General features: G+C 42.3%; 1 protein-coding gene across 1 annotated transcript in view; it reads right to left on the bottom strand.

Annotated features, from left to right (window-relative positions):
- The window catches only part of LOC108795474 (paired box protein Pax-6-like), a 27,823-nt gene extending 10,219 nt beyond the window's left edge, over positions 1-17,604 (bottom strand). Inside the window, exons 1-3 of the mRNA XM_018566736.1 lie at positions 17,490-17,604; positions 8,197-8,355; positions 666-748 (exon numbers count right to left, since the gene is read on the bottom strand). Coding sequence (XP_018422238.1) covers positions 666-748; positions 8,197-8,355; positions 17,490-17,604 — 357 coding nt within the window. The remainder of the gene's footprint in view (positions 1-665; positions 749-8,196; positions 8,356-17,489) is intronic.
- Between the last annotated feature and the right edge of the window lie 1,268 nt (positions 17,605-18,872).

The raw sequence follows: 18,872 nt of genomic DNA on the forward strand, positions 1-18,872 counted from the left end.
CCAGCCTACATGAGAATGGCAACTCTGCTCTGAATTTAGGAGAAGTGCAGCATTGTTGCCACCCCATGTCATGAAGCTTCATTAGATGGACGTCACTGGCAGCATCAACAGGTACTTGAGGGACTTTGCAGTTGGACTAGGAGAAAACTGTAAGTGCAGATGCACTTATAATTAAGCATTGCAACACATATTTTTTTTTTTTTAATGGGAGGCAATAGTTCTACTGTAAGCCTGGTATACACATGAAAAGGAGCCAAGAGTTTCACCTAGTGGCTGGAAATTGAAATATGTTATATACATATGCAATTTTCCCCTGTCTTCACAACATTTCTTTTTCTTTTTAAGTTCTACACATAAAAAAATAAAGAAAGATAATATATACCAAACACTACGCAGTCCATTTAAGCTCTAGTAAAAAAACATGCGTGCATATTACATACATAAATAGCCCCCCAAATGGCTTAATATGTCTAGAATTCCACAGTAAGCCAGTAAGTTATTTAACTATTTCTTGCCCATCATATCATTAGCAGCGCCAGTAAGCAGTAGAGAGATAGAGATAGTGATAGCACTAGATATAGAGATAGAAAGGCTCATGTAGCCCTGTGTATGTATAGATTTTACTTGTGTTCTGTACCACTCACAAGAATGAATATTAGCCTCACCTGGATGCGAGCTTCAGGCAGGTCGATCTTTGCTGCTAATCTTTCCCTGGCAAAGACATCGGGGTAGTGCGTCCGTTCAAATTCTTAAACAAAAAAGATAGAAAGCTTAGGTAAATTTCACATTTCAGAGCAATGTTCTTCCCATCAGACTGCATAGCTCTCAATATTGCTTTTTACCTCCATATTCCTCTGCTTCCCCTTTCCTATATTTGTATATATATATATATATATATATATATATATAACCATAATAGTTTCATATCAGTATTGGTTATATTCTCTGAAGCAGACCTTGCATGACACTATAGGATCTGCTTAACTTTTAGATTTAGATCCCTATCACCCCATGTAAAAAAAAACAGAATTAAACATATATTAAAAAAAGCTCAAGATGAAAAATATACTAACCTTCCACCTCGGCATCAGGCTGTGTCCTGTAGAAACCAGTGACATCGCTGGGCTTATACATGGGATTTTTTTTATATATGGGTGGTGGAGTCTGTTTTAACTACAGAGCTGTGTTCACTCAGGAGACACAGTTGCAACTGCCAGACTTCGGGTTACCTCTTACCCAGGGGTGGGCAACTACAAGTCCCATGAGGCATTGCTAGACTGACAGTTACAGGCATGACTTCCAGAGTCATGTTGGGATTTGTAGATAAAGCACAGCTGGGGGGCCGGAGTTGACCTTACCTCTAACTCCCAAGGCTTAGAGTCCTACTAAATAATCCATAAATTAAAGAAGAACTAAACCCTCCAATACTCACCTCCCCTCCAGTGATGCATCGTCAGAGAGCCAATATCTTCTCCCCGACTTTTACTGGGTTTTGGGTCTTCAGCCATCTTGATTATTATTATTATTATAATACAGGATTTATATAGCGCCAACAGTTTGCACAGCGCTTTACAATATAAGGAAGACATTACAATCACAATACAATTCAAGACAAGATGGTAAGGAGGGCCCTGCCCCTGAGGGCTTACAATCTAAAAAGGAGGGAGAAGTAATACATAAGGAGGTAGCTGTGTGAGGATGAATTGTTTTAGAATGTGATGGTTCAGTGGTTAGGTTGAGGTGGGATAAGCTTCCCTGAAGAGATGAGTCTTTAGGGAACGCCTAAAGGTAGTCAAGGTGGGAGATAGACGGACAGGTTGGGGTAAAGAGTTCCAGAGATTGTAATGATGTAACTTCTGCGCATTACACACAGGAGTTCATTCATCCTGGCACCAAGGTATTCTGAGAATGTACACTGAGCTGTGCATGGGTAGCTCAAAGTTCATTCGAAAGGTGCCCATACACCTTGCAATTATCATTCGAAAAACGAACGAGATTGGGTTTTCGTACGATAATCGGCCAGTTCATGGGAAGTGAATGATCAGAATTACTGTACAAGTGGCTGAATTCCCCCGATTGGTCAGGCCAGAAAACTTTTTTCGACTGGTACAGAAATTGTAGGATTAGTGGCGTTTTCATACGAAAAGAATTGTACCATGAACACTGCACATGTGCCAATGAAAATCCGTTCTGTTGATCGACGAAATTCGGTCAGCTAGTATTAATAACTAACGATAATTGAAATCCACATTTGTCTTTGCATAATGGGGGTTTCGAGCGGAACATGGACGACGGTTCAGTGACAGGATGAAAGCAATGGAACGATAATTGTAAGGTGTATGGCCACTGTAATATTCATAGATAGAGGCTCTGTCCCACCCAAAAATCTCTCTGAGCCTCTGGATTCCAGGACCCATGTATAATTAACAACTCTGGGAAGACTGCCTAGCAGTTTCCCTTACAAGTCCGACCCGGAGCCCCTCACCCTGCTTGGCGAGAACCCTGAATACAAGGTGACCTTAACGGGACCACCACCTAAACAAGGGAGGGATATACCGTCCATCCAGGACCCATTCCTGGCGTCCTGTACACCACAGCAGTTTGCTAGAAGAAAGGTAAGAAGCCCGTATTTCAGGATTGACATCGCACGTGCATTGTGCATTAGAAATCCTTCCTGCTTGCAAGTTTTTTAATTCCGGTCAAAGTTTCACTTTGGGGCAAATCTTTCAAAGGAAGTCTGCACATATTGGGGTTGATTTACTAAAAGGAAATTTACTTTTGCAAAGGGAATTTTCTCTTAACTCAGCGAATGTGGTTAAAATTTACTTTGCAAAGAATATCTAATCAAGTACAAGAACATTTTTTTTAAAAACAGTATTTTTGCTTGCACATGAATGGATGATGGACGTCAGCAGAGCTTCACCTGATTCACTAAGCTAAGTGAAAATTCCCTTGCAAAGTGAGTGTCCTATTTGCCTTTAGTAAATTAACCCTATAATGTATAATAATTTAGGCCTCCATAATTGGATTCTTGCATAAGCCCAACTGTGACTTTTTTTTAAGTCTACATACCACTCCAGTAACCCCAAAATAAGGGCATTTTGTAAGCAAATGGATACTTTACAGCTAGAAAGCTGAAGCTTTCTAGCTGCACCATGGATGCCTTTCTATAGATCAGAGGGACACCAGGATGTGGTGCATCCAAGACAGAAGTTGCTGTTGTCTAATTGCCATAGTTTTAGGACCAGAATGTGTTGCTCTGAGTTATCATTAATAATTATTGTTAGTCATTCAGACTATTTATATAATTTATAAATCTGCCCTGCATTCTGATTGAGGGTGAAGCAGACTTTCAGAAACATATTGCCCACAAGGCCTGTAGACAAGTTAACACCTATTTCTCTCTGAGTCCCCACACTAATTCTGATTCAAAATCACTTTATTGGGAAGATACGTGGGAGGAGTTAGAAGTTACATCCTGTAACAGGTGCCCTAGTTACACTTCCTCTTTTTCAAGTAGGTTCTTCCTCTTTCTTTTAGGGTTTGGTCGTTCACTATTTTGGGAGAATAATACCCAGCATACCTCAAGCACTATTTTTTTTTATCATACCTTCCACCACATGCTCAAGTTTAGTTTAAAAGTAGAATAAGTTTTGTTTAGAGGATGCTAACTTTTTTTTTCTCACGATCATTGTTTTATTTACTTATAAAAGTAAGCTCTCCTTTTAAAAACACTTGTGGCTTGGCTGACATGCTCACTCACTTGCTTTAATAGTCACTGTCCCTGGACAATTATGCAGATAAAGACTTTTGACTATTCTCTGACTTTGTACACATGTTCCTGGTATATAAAAGATAATGAGTCAACATAAGCTAGGTCATGCCAGGTCAACTAGCATTCTCATAAGGAGGTTAGCAATGGCTGGCCCCATATTTCTCTCATGACTGGCAGGATCAGATTTACCTTGCTGCCCCAAGGCCGGGTTCCTCAATGCGCCCCCCTCCCTGCCAAACACCCCCCTCCCCATGGAGAATGGCAACCAGATAACGGGGACGTCAGGGTTTTAGATTTTTTTTTCTTCACATCCCCTGTGTGGTAGCATTTGGAGGTGAAGGGTTCTCTTTATTGAACCTGTCCCCTCCAATACAGGAGTTCTAGCACAGCACTGTGCTGGCTATCCTTGAACAGCTAAGAGGAGAAGGCTGCGAGTGCAGCTCTCTCCTCTCACTGTTTACACGGAGCAGAGCGGAGAACACTCTGCTCGCCGCTCTCCATTCTGAAGTGATTGCAGTGGTCCCTGGGACCCCGAAAACCACGACGGTGTCAGAGGCAGCGTATTGAGGAACCTAGCATTGGGGCAGCAGAGAGAGCAAATCTGTGCTCTTATTACAGTGGGAACTCTGTAATTTTGGATTTCCCTTCTCATTCTGCCTCTGTGACAGTGGTCACCAAGACCAATAAAGAGGGTAAATCTACACAGCAGGGACACAGGCTGGAATAATAAAATGTGCAAGAGTTTGACCTTTCCCTACCTTATTCAAAACTTGAAAAAAAGTTTTTGCTATGCATTACGTACACCTTAACCTTCTTTGAAGTCAGGTCCCATTCACTACATCATATAAATGATTCACTCCATTGACATCACCAGCACCACTGACAATAATTCCCATTATGTTTCCAATACCAGTGGAACCAGTTACATGTCACAGAACTATGGTTTTGGGTACTAAATGATCATCAGAGAAAAGGGAGGCTCTGCTGTACAATGACCATATGGTTGACCATGTAGCCAAGGGATACAATATTGGAACGTGCAGCTGAGATTGAGGAACTTCTCTAGTGCAGAATATGCTCTGTGCTCTGACTGAGTAATAGCATGTAGCAGGTAAAGCACAAAGGTTATATTGTGGTGGTCAGGATAATAGAAATGAGCATATACTGACTAGGGCCCAGTGGAATGCTATAAAATTGGAAGGTGGTGTGTGGGCTTAGGTGCCATTGAAGAATGCTCAAAATCCAGGGCACTCTATTATGCAAATTGCAAACAGACACAGTGGCTCTCCCCTTGTATTGGCCAATAAGCCTACCCATAATATGTAAATTGAAACTAAACTTGCAGTGTAAAATGCTATTAGCAAATTGATAGTTATGGTAGAAGAGACTCTGCATGTTCTCCCCCCTTGCTTGCTAGATTTCTTTTTTTTTTTTACGAATGGTACACTGTCTGCCATGCATACGCTGCTCAGTGTACTGTACAATCCTGGAATGAGTGGGAGTTACATCATCCCAACCAATCAAGGCAACCAAAAACTCCTGGACCCAGAAGAAGACAGACAGAAGATGGAAATGGAGCAACAAGGGAGATTGTGGATTGTGGAGACTGTGCTGGAGGTGGGTATTTTATAAGGTAAATATGCCCTAATGTGCAAATATGTTGTGCACATTATGGGTAAAGCTTCTGCAAGGCCAAAAACTTTGCTTATATTTCAGTATTCAATGGGAAAGCAAGTCTGGCAGGTAGCAGCATAACCATGCAAAATCCTGGCTGCAGTTTGCTTAAAAGGGCACCATGGGTTTTAGTGCCTCCAGGGGCTCTGGAAATAAATTAAAATGCATGCCATTACCTGGAGGTACACACTACACAATCCAATGACCAATTTACAATTTGAACTTTCAGGAAATAGAAGTCTGCAGCTGCTCCTGTCCACATTGTGCTGAGAGGCTGCTGAGTAATAGCACAGCTCCTCTGTGTTTAGCGGAAACAGTGCTGGTTTCACACTTGCAGGTCTCCCATGTGTATAATGCGGTCTCATACGCTCAATGCACCACTGATTCCTTCCTGTACTAAAATGTGTACTGAAGCTGCACACAGACAGACACTAGAAAGACACTTGCTTTCATCTTTGCAAAATCCTCTTTCTGGTAGTTGGCAGTAATAATCACAGAATTTAACCAAAGGGTCCCTGTAAAAATATTGTACTATCTACAGATTAGAATGAACAATATCTATATTTGGGCTTGTTAAGGGTCCAAAGGCAGTCCTGTAAATCTTTTTGGGAGTCCTGCTTTACAAATGTTCAGACTTAATAAAATGCCTGTCTAAGGATGAGTATCCACCATGCTTGATAAATTAAAATGTAAAAAGATGTTTAAAGAACACCTTCAGTGTAAGTAATATGACATACAGGGGGAAGGTGGGGTAGGCCAATTATTCATTCAGTTAATATTTACTACAGGTATTTATATAGCGCCGACAATTTTACGCATCGCTTTACATAGTGTACATGTAGAAGAAGTAGTCACTCGCACACCTAGTTCCGATGCATCAATCCGTCCTTTTATTGGCATCAGATACACGTGGCATCACAAGTACAAAGCAACGCTTCGGAACCTAGCATGGTCCCTTCATCAGGCAAGAAGCACAGTGACGTGTGTGCGAGTGACTACGTCTACATTTGAATTTGTGCAATGCCATCCACATGTCATTCAACACCATCCATTATATTACCACGGGATTCCGTTCTGGCAGTGCAATGGGAAAGGAATACATTACATTGTGTACATTCACATCAGTCCCTGCCTGAAGGAGCTTACAATTTAAGGTCCCTATCTCACATGCATACATACAGGGACAATTTAGAGAGGAGCCAATTAACCTTCCAGCATGTCTTGGGGTGTGGGCGGAAACCGGAGTACCCGGAGAAAACTCACACAAGCACAGGGAGAACATGCAAATGTCTTGCAGATAATAAATAGTTAATTTACTGTGGAAAAAAAACAATGTTAGGGGTCTGCTGTTTTTGTGTGCACCGCCATGCTGTCAGAGGACAATTAGTAATGTAAGGCTCATTTGCAATTAAATATACAGTTGCCTTATAGACAGAAGGAAGGGGTTAAAGGGCCAGTCCATCCAGAGGTAATATTTAAGTTGTAGGTGAACCTAATGGAGTCAATAGTAAGAGATCCTTGCTATAAATCATGACTAACTGCTCCTGACTACCTTAGAATTTTGGATGTTCTCGCCTACCTCCCCTTGTTGCATTCTACATATTATACTGTGAAGTAAATTAAACATGTGTCAGGGAATAACCACATCAGGTTGCAGGTACTCAAGAGCAGATAACTCACCAAAAGAGTCCCCAAGAGAAATAGGAAATTGTAAGATGGTTTAGGCCTACAACATCTACCAGAGATGATCGTTGTGTGGGTTTCCTCTGGGTACTCCGGTTTCCAGCCACACGCCAAAGACATGCTGGAAGGTTAATTGGCTCCTCTCCAAATTGTCCCTGTATGTATGCACGTGAGATAGGGACCATCGATTGTATTGGGTGGACCAACCCTTAAAAATTGATCTTTTAGGGTTCTAATAAAGGACATATTGGCTTCTAGACATTTCTACAAACTAGCCATGATGGTGGGGTAGAAGGATAGCCAAAAATAAAAAGTACATCAGTTATTTATTATTTCCAGGGACAGCAAACATGTAATTCCAGACTGCCAATTATAGATGACAAAATGTATACAGTATCTAATGTGAATTCGAATACCTTCCTTCTCCAAAGTCCTTGTCTGGAGATATACTGTATTCTCTGGCAGGTATTTAAATCTAACCACCAACACACAGTTAGATAAATGGTTGAAACGCACTTATGAAGAAACTTTTATCTTCCAAAAGATTGGCAGAGGGTGGGGCAGCACTGTGAGGCAATTAAGGCTCCACTGCTTGGCACAGTGCTCCCAGAACCATACATACAGGAGAGCAGAGCACAGATATGAACTCCTCAGTGTCCTGCTGCTCCTCTACTATCCAAACACAGGCTAAAGGGATGGGGATCCTAGACTAGGCTTCACCACTTAACTGCAGTGCAGTCTGAAGAGAGGACCAGAACCTATTTTGAACACAACACTGGAAGAACATGTGGAATGTGTGGAGTTTGTCTTCAAAAAATGACAGTGTGTTTTTTTTTTTTTAAACTATTGCTATTTACAGTTAAAGCACAATATTATGGTCATATTTTGATCCAGGAAGCTAATCTCCTTTGGAGGTCAGGAAGTAAATAAAGCATTGTTAAATGTCTATTTTTTCTCAACCTAGTTAACTATGTATATAAGTCACCTTAGATGACCGAATTTGAAGCAGGATAATAAGAAACAGTTTTTGGAGACCTCAGGGCAGCTGAGATCCCCTTACTGACCTTTTTCTAGTGCCTCAATCTGCTCCTGAGTGAAAGATGTGCGGTTGCGTTGGAGTTTACGTTTCAACTGTAGTCGGATCTGGGAGTCATCCAGGTCATCATTCACTGCCCCAGTCTGATGTTCTGAGTCTAGGCTGTTGTCCAGCTGCTGACAGCTATCTGAAGAGAAAAAAACATCAGGATTAAAATGTATCATGTTGGAAAGTGGGATTTCAATTTTAATCTACAGGAAAATGCAACTTTCTTTACAAAAATGTGGAGATAGCTGAGGAAAACCATGTGTGAACAGAAAGTCTTCAAATATCTATTATGATAACAGTGTTCCAGAATGCCTGTTGTGCCACTGCATATACAACAGCACTCCAAAGCAATTTTATCATATTAGGACACAGACTGCAGTGCCTATGAGACCAACATTCCTAAAAGTACCAAAGCAGTCCTGATGAAGGGGGAGCAATATATTCCCAAAATGCGTTGGTTTGTTTTTATGTCCTACACTAATAAAGTGATCATTGCACTCCAAATGGCTGGAGTTTCCTCCACTGGGGATCCTGACCAGGATGCTAAAAAAGAGACTTATAAAATGTTTGTGTCTGTAGCTGGGTGAATTCTGGAAATAGTTTTAGAGTCTCAGAGCTCCGACTTTGGGGTACTCCACTGGAAGTTATTTAGGACCATATGTGGGTCAAGGGCTGCCCAACTGCTAGAGGTACTGGACCAAATGTTGGTTCTTTAGACTAATGGTTTCTGTGTGCAATGAGGAGCAACTGGAGCGAAAAGCCATCCACCAGAAAAGTATTGGTTCTAGACTTTATTTGTAAATGTTATGCGATACAGCCGAGGTGTTTCAGGGGATTGGACTCTCCCTTCTTCAGGGCTCATATGAGTGAAGGAGAAGAGTGTCATGGAACCACATTCCAGGTCTTTAGATTAGTGCTTTCTTAGTTTTTCTTCTATTGTATTTGATAGCCAAGCAAAGCTGGAGTTAAGGACGCATCTGGAAGGGGATTTAAGTCGAATTCCCAGACAGCAGTACACATGCTTTGCAAACGTAAACTGCTTCTAAGCTCTTCAGTGGTTTGAATGCTTGACTGACTGCTGCTGTGTTCCTCTGAAAAGCCAATGTCAGGATGTATCTATGAGAGCCTCACCTCTTAACTGATCATAGGTTATAGAGAAATGCTTGGCCAGCCAAATATTCAATATTTAGGGACAATGCTGCCTAAATATTGTTGAATCATGCCTACAAGGCTAGTGCCTATGGGCTTTATACTTGTCTACTATATTATTTGCTACAGCTCTGGTGGTAAATAGACTTGTTCATAGACAGATATCCCAGCGGACGCAGATAACTGAGTATGGTGAACTGAAGACATTGGCCAGCACTGTGGATATGTAATGCCTAAATTCTAGAACTTTCAACAAAAATTTGACAAACCAAGCTACAATCACAACATCATTGACGAGTACCAGTATTGACAATTGTTTATCGTACAAGGCAATTGCAATTAACTACAGACACAAGAGAACATTCATCCAATATGACTGTCAGGTCAGGGAACCTTTTATGTGTTTAGGTCTTCCCCAATGCCCAGAGGCAAGTCCTGCTTTGTGTAAATGGTCATTTACCCTGGATGGATTTTTCCCTACTGATTTTCAGGGATTTGGCTACATAGACACTAGAAAACTGGTCCGAACAAAGAATAGGCATCATAAACTGTGGAAAGACTGATCTTTTGTAGACGTTGCCAGAAAAATTGATCTGTAGAGCTGGAATTGTTTGTTTTCCTTTAGAAAAACGTACAAAGTACTCACATAAGACTTAAAGTCATATTAAAATCAAAAGGTTTTTAAGCTATTTCAAATGCTGATGAAATCACTTACAATGGATGATGCTTCTTAATGTTTAAAAGTGGCCCCGATATCCTGTTATAGGATGGCTCTTTCCCTTGGAGGGTCCTATGGAGCCACCTTTGTGTGTGATAGTAAGCGGTGTGTCCCCACAAACAGAGCCACAGCAAGGCCGGTCACTGCCCTTCTCTCCGCTCCCCACTTCTCCCTCTTCCCTTCTCCAAGCTAGTAGATGGACAGCTGCTGGAGACTGCTCTGTCCCAAGGGTCTTGTATTGGACAGGAGTTGGAGCTGTTCCGAAGCATGATGATTGTAAGTGTTTGGGCAAAAAAAAAGAAAACCTTTTCTAGGCAATGTATATTTGTTTAAACTAGCATTTAACACTACCTGCAAATCTTTTTACATGTCCAGTTTCCCCCCTAAAGATAATGAAATGATTGGACATTAGAGCTGAATAGTGGTGTCACCCACTTTAACTGAAATGTTCAAAAATGTACACAAATTTCAGGCCCGGGCCAAGTGCCCTTTCTGTCTTTTTACTGAAACAACCTTGTAAATTACATTCATCAATTGTCATCTAATTTCCATGGATACCTTCAAATCTTACCAGTCTGTCCTCAGAGACCAACAAATGATCGCAATATTTTGTATACAATTTCTAAAAAACAAAAGGGCCGAGTCTAGCCGATATCCATGGTATCTACATTCATAATTACCTCTCCGTGGAATGTAGTGCAGGCTTCAAGCCCTTGGGCTTTGTGGCAGACACCAACAGGATGCTACAAGCTGTTCTACTTGCACAGAACAGGTTGTGATAACCCCAAGCGACGAGCCCTCATGGCTGAAGCGTGCTGGGAGCAGACATATTATTCTATAACACAAACCCACTGGCAGTGATAGCTGCTGGAAGCTGTACATGTTGCTATAGTTATCAGAGGCTGTAGGGCATTCAGTGCCTCCAACACTAGTGTCATGATGGACACAAAGTTCTTTGGGCGTAAGTCACTTGCCAACATGGAATGCTACAAGCTGCAGTCATGTCTGGTGTTAAAACCAGTCAATCAACAGTCATCCCTGCTGACCACACAGCGCTGCGTGACCCCTTACTGACCTAGATGAGATTTAACTATTCACGCATGGGTGGAGCTGCTCCACTGACAAAGTCAACAAAATACTTTATACACTGGGCCCTATTTATTACAAAAATGTGAGGGTTTGACTTAGACAGTCTACCATATTCACCAATCAATTCCCCCTTTCTCTATCATTGAGCCGAGTAGGACAGTCAATGGAAGAAACTGGATGGTTGCTATGGGCCATCTATGACAAATGTTCCCGGAGACACATTCTTACTTGAGATTTGTTATACATAATTTGGGTGTCTGAAAGAAGTTCTTCCTATGCTAATAGTAGATATTGTTTTTCATTCTCCATTCTGTCATTTCCTAATGCTGAATTTGATTGATTGCTCTGCGATGCCAACAGTTTATGCTTCAAATCCTTCAAAACAAAAGGTGTTAAATATCTTACAGTTCCTTTTCTTTCTATAGGACCCACAGCCTTAGTTGAGAAGCCTTTCCCCCTGCCAGCAGCTGCAGAGTGGGACACAATCTCTCTGTGTGGAACCAGTGGTCTCTTTGCAGAGGTCCAATGCCTCATAGTAAGTCAGACCTATAGCCCTGCAACCAGCAAAGCTCATGCTGCATGCTGATTGGAAAGCTCTGACTCAGCAGGGTCCATGTCGGACCTCTGTCAAGAGATCACTGCTTCCCCACAGAGAGCAAGCATTCGATAGTGTAAAATGCTGCCAGAGGACAGGCTGTTCTACTGCACACCATTTGTTTTGATGCACCTGGAATGTATTTCGCTGATTTAAACTGAAGGTTCAATTGTGCTTTGGGGTTTTATTGAGTCATATAACAAATGTTTTTTCTTAGCAAGAGCTATTCATAAATTCCTAGCATGACACCAAGGCAACTGGATGTAAATATGAAATTTACTGTTGAGTTTCTGAAATTGAGAGTTAGAATTAAAAGTCCAACTCAGGCTTTTAGCTCTAATTTCGGTCCTCGAGTCCCTCACTGTCCTATAATAAACCTATCCTTGAGAGAAGTATGTACTACTATACTTATTCTTAAAATGCTAGTTGCCTGTTATGTGTCACTGTCTTGGAAAATCCAAGCCATAGTCAAAAGTCTACATCGTCTGGGTCAACTGGGAAGTATTGAACTCCAGATTCAAGGAGTTCTCTAACTAAATAAAGGGTAGTAATATCACAATCTACCCTTTGTCTAATCAGAGAACACCTTGCATCCATTGATGCAAGTACTCGGCATTCTGTGAATGGCTACTATACTGAGCAGAAAACCCTGCTTTCACAGCAGAGGGAAAAATGCTTGGGAAACTGCAGGATCAGGACCTAAAAGATCGTGTCCGGCACTATCGTAGCTTCGGCTACTACAGTGCTTTACCTTATCGATCAGGTATGATATATCCATACTTACATTGGGCTAAGCAGAACCAATGTAAGCATGCAAAATCATTCATATCTAGAGTTCAGCTTTAAACAAATATGTAAAGGCCTGCTTTAAGTCTATGCTGCCATTGCCTCTGAACAAAACTGCCATGCCATTCAATTGACCATATAATCAAAAGTGTTGCTGAGATAATAAAGCAAACATCTAAGGCCTGTGAGGATAGAGAAATGGAAGCTGTCATTGCTCAATTGTTTTTAATGGTGCATGGTCCATGGCCATCTACCTTGCTTTATTACCTAGTCAATGAACAGGCTCGGGCATGCAAAACAGTTTATACTTTTCCAACATCACTGTCTGCATTCTTGCAACAGGCTAGATAGTGATGCCAGGTTAAAAAAATCACAAAATGAAAGCCCATATTTCCATCTTTAGGTGTTCCCTTTAAAGTGTATCTAAACCCAAGAACAAGAATGTATTACATTGTGGCTTACAAGTCTATAGATGTGGTGTCTGCATTTGTTAATGGACCTACAAAAGACATGATGACATCAGCAATCTGTAGACTGCCAGTCTAGCAGCCTGGGGGGAGCTGGTGGGGCAGAGTATCAGGTAGGTAAAATATGAGCACTTAACCTTTGCAGTGTGGGGGGTAGACCCACTGCAAGGGTAAGTTTTTTGTTTGCTCAGAGATGGATGTTAAAGTGCCCTATCCATTTTAGGCATGTCAGTGGAAGAAGTGTTAGTCAATTAGTATGAAGCATGAACTACAGTCTGAACATTGCATGCCCCAACTTCATTTTGACTTTTTGCAATGGAAAGCAAAGCAAAAAGCTAAATGTAGCTGCTTGTGTGCACTGAGACATTCAGTTCAGTATCCTGTTTCCAGCTGAGTGCTCCAGGGGGCACATAGCAAGTGTGAAGAGCATTTGACAAAAGCACCATTTTGAAGCCCATGTGCATAAGGCCTACAAGTACTACAGGTATTCCTAGTGGCAGAAACCAACATTTACTGTGTTAGATAGAGTATCACCTCTAATACAAAATACAGAATATAAAAAAAAACTGTGAATATTTTTCGAAATGTGTTAGGTCATACCGCAAAGTTTCGTCTGACCTGTTTTTGCAGATCATGTAAACAAATGTGCAAATGTTTTGCCTAGCTGAAACTCATTATTTGAAGGTGAAAAAAAAATTAAAAGCAAAAATAAATAAATCCTCACTACATAGATAAAATGTTCTTAGATAGAAAGACGGGTTCAGGCAATGTGCACAACATGTGCAGGTCTGCAGACAGCTGAGCTCACAGGCTGTTTCCTGCTTCAACCACAGCTCAATGTAGCAGTGGTATGAACCGAGACCCAGATCTCAATAACAGAGTACTGTCACCGTCTGAAAACGTTGACTGACTCAGCACAGTTAGAAAAAAGCAGCGTGTTTGGTCACAGGATTGAGATTTACTATTTGGCATAATTCATACAGTGGTCCTTAATTTGCTTGAGACTTCTCCATCTATGAGGGCTTGTTCACAGCATGTCCGTTCAGCTGGATTTTTCTTGCACACCACCACACATGTATGGTGTAAATAGGGCACATAGAAAACAATTGTTTTCTGTTCACATCATACAAGTGCGGCGGTGTGCAGAAAAACACAGTTCAACGACCATTGTGTGAACAAGCCCTTATGGATGTGGTCAATATGTGAACACATGAGACAAATTAGCCTTATTATATGTAGCACTTGATTATCATGTCAATTTTCTGATAGTACCATACTCTGTTATTGAGATCCGGGTCTTGGTGCACATCCACTAATAATAAGAACTATTTAAAGTGACACTAAACTCAGGAGTTAAATCTTAAAAATGCGTTCAAGTACCTTAACTATTAACAAAAATGTATCTTATTTGTGTATCACTCGGCTGTAGATCCTCAAATCATCTCTGAATTGGTGCTGACACTGTCCTTCCTTCTGGAGGGTGGCTACTTTTATTCCCCATTGTCCCTGTGTGTGTTGGAATGTAGTCACCGCTCCAAGCTTGCTCCCGTGATTATTACCTGGTAGCAAATTATATTCAAGGCCCATTTCTTGGTAGTCTAGGACAGTGCTTCTTAAAGTGTGGGTCGCGACCCTATATGGGGTCCCGCAAGTGAACAGGGGGGTCGCGATCCGAGTCCTCGGCCAGGACCGCCATCAGGGGGGTATGGCCCGTACTTGTGTGAGGGGCCCAGGCGGCCTGGGCTTCAAGCTAGATTGTTTTATAGAGGAGAGAGACACTGACTGGCGCTGGGGAAGGGAGAGAAGAGGAGAGAGACACTGACTGGTGCTGGAGGTGGAGGGAGTAAGAGGAGAGAGACACTGACTGGTGCTGGAGGTGGAGGGAGTAAGAGGAGAGAGACACTGACTGGTGCTGGAGGTGGAGGGAGCTGGGGGGGGGGAGAGAGAAAGAGACACCGACTTACGCTAGGGGAGGGAGGAGACACCGACCGACGTTGAGATCCCTTAAAAATGTCCTCGGCCAAAAAGGGGTCACGAGTGGAGAAAGTTTAAGAAGGCCTGGTCTAGGATATATAGGTTCTGTTGCCTGGTATTTAGATATATTCAGTTTTCATTCCAGATCAAACAGTGGTATATGTTATTATTGCCAAGGCTCTAACTCCGATTGCTTTAATAACATTTTTTAGATAAGTTGAGGAACTGGAGCTAAGTTGCTGGAGTGGAGATGAAATTATAAGAGTTGAGTTCCAAAGCCTAGAGCTGGGTCTGACATTTTGCGGCTGCTTTGACCATGCCTGTCATATATTCAAAATAGCGTAGGTCATGATGTATTGAATTTGTAGCAACAGAACAAAGGTTGGAATAGTGAAATAAGTATGATTTTAAAGAATAACCTCATCTCTAGTGAAGTTGGCCTTTCACAAATCCCCCATTCCATGAATACAGCCAAACTGGTATAATATTTACCTTCCTCCTTGATTCAGCAATCTTTTTTTCAATGTGTTCCTGGCCCTTTCATACTGCACGTGTGTCCATTGATTCCTATGGGCAAGTTGTACTCCAGGGGACTGCTGGAGGGCTCCATGTGTATGGCTACCCAAAAGAATGACTTGGGCTATGGCACTTATACGTGGTATGAAGAGAATCCAGCTGGAAGAGAAGCCGTGTGATTAGTACGCAGCCCCTGTCCTTCTCTATGGGAGTAGGCGGCCGTACACCGTCCTACGCTCACCCGCCCTGCACGTCCGTGCGGGTGAGCGTACTCGTACGCTGACAGGATGGATCCTGTCTGCGCCCGAGCTGGGACACCCGCACCTGTACGGACCTGCACTTAAGGTGAGCATAGGGCGGTGTATGGCCGTGTACTCCCATAGAGAAGGACAGGGGCTGCTTACTAATCACATGCAGCACCTGTCCTTCCCGGGAGCTGCCCGATACAGATTTGCACGGAGCAGTACGTGCCGGCCTTTTCTTGTGTGAATGAGGCCTAAGGTAACACCACCCGCAAAAAGGTTTTTTTCTGAATCTGAGTTCTTGCCTTCACTGAGACAATAAATCACCTGAAATCTCACTGTCAACCCTCATATATGCCCCACCTGCTATTGTTTATTATGCCTTGGCATGCTTTGTTCATTCCTTCAGAATTGGGTTCATTGGGTTTTGAAAATATTGTGTACTGTTGCTGGGTGTGTTCCACAGCAGATAGAGCAAGAAGAAACAATTTTCTGAGTTATGAATATCTATTTCACTTTGGCCAGTCACAAGGAGGTATATTGCCTGTAATGCATGCTGAGGAAGGGAATAAATATTTTGGGCAACGTTCCAGAAAGGTCTCCTCTCCCAGGTTGCTGCCTGCGGAGGATGCTAATGTAAGATGAGCCTAGTTGTTGCCTGCTGTCTGGGGAGAGTTACTGAAAGAAGGGCCTGAGCTTAGGAATAGGGAAACTGAAGGTGGCCTGTGTTTGGGAGCCTGAAGGATTTTTGCTGTCCTAATGGAGGGTACATGCAGAGGAAGCAGAACATAAAAATTGGTGCCTGTATGAAGCATCCTAGGAAGAGGTTTCTGTGCTGAAGAGTGTCCTGGAGAGCTGGGTAGAAGCTGTTTCCAGTAGACTTTTGATTGCAGATACGACAAGGTGCCTGTTATTGATTGCATACGGTTTTGCTTGGCTGCTCTTAAAGCGCCTACTACTGTACTAGAAGTTTGGAGTTGTATTATTGCCTGTTTTCGGGTATGTGCCCTAACCCTCTCTCCTGAGATTATCATGCTGAATAAACCATTTAAATGTACTAATATGACTTACAATAAATTTTCATCTACCCCGCAATCAGTCAAGAATTGAAATGCTAGCCCACTGAGCTGTCTGGGGATACTGCTCAACCATCTATGGGTAAGGGGTTGCCACACATAGAAACAAGATCTTGAAAACATTTATAGACATGGATACCAATGTTGACAACAAGCTAATCTCTTTAATGGTCATCTAAAAACACTTAGAAATTACTATGTGTGACAGATTGTACTGGCCACCAGGTGAGCTAATTGGTGGCTACAATGTTAGCAATAAGTTGAAACAGGCGGTCAGTTACAAAATCGGTTATCTCACTTAAACAGGGTGTGGACAGAAAGTTTTAAAAGGAGATGCAGCTAACATGCCACTGGGAAGAGAGAGACTGTGAAACACAGACCTCCCAGGCTGCTGCACTAGAGGTATAGTGAGACCTGAGAAAATGTTATTTCCTGCTAAGGACTTTTTGGACTCCAGCCTCTACAAGTTTATCAGCTTACTGACTGCATTGTGACACAGTGTTACCCAGGAGCAGACACACACTGTTACACTATGCATTATCTTTATTTATAGGACATTAAGCTAGCATCTTCTTTAAAAAAAATGCAGAATAACAGACTAGGGTATCTAATTTCATCGAAATATCTCAGCAAACAACCAGCCATTTACAAAAAAAAGTACCTGTACTGGGCTGCCCGGTCACTAGACTGTCTTGGTACCAATCCTGTCGGCTGCCCCAAGCGGCGTTCTGTATGTTCAGCATCCTGATCTTCTGGTCAGTGCCATCAGCCCCCATGGAACAGCTACCCAGTCTTGTAAGAGGTTGGGCATGTGCAGTAGGTCAGGATAACATCCTACTAGGGAACTTCAAGATTATCCTGGGACATAACAAAAAGAAAAACGGTGTTTAATCTTTGCAAATACATCGTTTCAAAAGAATCAGGTTTTCTGTAGACTGGTGTTTGCTATAGTCTTGGTGCTAATCCGTATATTATCTAATGATCAAAGTGTTAGTATACCAGTATTCTGATATTCTAAAGTGTCAGGTCACAGGCGCACCCTAAGAAGTCTATCTAAAGGGTAAGTCCACCCAAAATTATTTTAAAGTACATCTAAAAGCTCCCCTATGACAGTCCAGGTGTAGGCAACCTTGGCACTGCAGCTGTTGGGGAACTACAAGCAGGGCCGCCGTTAGAGGGGTACCGCCGATACTCATGTAAGGGGCCCGGGCAGCCTTAGGGGCCCGTCTGGGCCCCTTACATGAGTATAAGCCGCCGGTGAGAAGCGAGGAGGCGACCGGACCCCCGCAGCGCAGGAGGAGGCCGGCCGTAGCAGCGCCGGGCCCCAGCATTACTTATACAGGCATCGGAGCAGGCTGGGGCCCCATCAGCACAGCTTTTAATCTGATCTCTGACCTCCGAAAGTGACATCACTTCACTTCCGGACAGTCCAGCGGCAGAGGAGGCCAGGTGAGTAAACTAGGTGAAATATTTTGTAATGTAGCACCTGAATTTGGCTGCTATACAGCAACGCTTAGACTGGGAGAGAAAAAAGCAGCACAATAGACCAATCAGTTGTGCTACACTGCTCATGTGCTAGCAAGGAACATGCTGATGGGAGTAGAGAGCCATATACAAAAAGATAAAGTCTACTGATCAGTCTGCTGCTTTTCCTTCACTGTTAATTTATAGGCAAGACTTGTAAGTGTCACTTGTAGCAAAGTAAAAGTATGTCCCCTGCTCTGCCAGGCCGAGCTGTGCTGTGGGGTAGAACTGTTTAAATATAAGGACTGGGGGGGGGGGCGACGACAGACAGGGCCGGATTTACTCTCTCTGCGGCCCGAAGGCCAGGTTCCTCAGTGCACCCCTCTCCCTGCCAATCCCCCAGTGGAGAATGGCAACAAAATGGCAGGGGCGGCAAGGTTGGTTTTACTTTTTTACATTTTTATTGATCTTATTATCTTTAACTTTTTTTAGTTTTTTAATGTTATTATTTTTTACCTTATCACTTTTTTATTTTTTTTACATATTTTACTTATTGTATTATTTTTTTTATTTTATTTTT

This window comes from Nanorana parkeri, unplaced genomic scaffold (assembly GCF_000935625.1).
Source record: "Nanorana parkeri isolate BGI_ZX_2015 unplaced genomic scaffold, ASM93562v1 scaffold970, whole genome shotgun sequence".
Classification (NCBI taxonomy): domain Eukaryota; kingdom Metazoa; phylum Chordata; class Amphibia; order Anura; family Dicroglossidae; genus Nanorana; species Nanorana parkeri.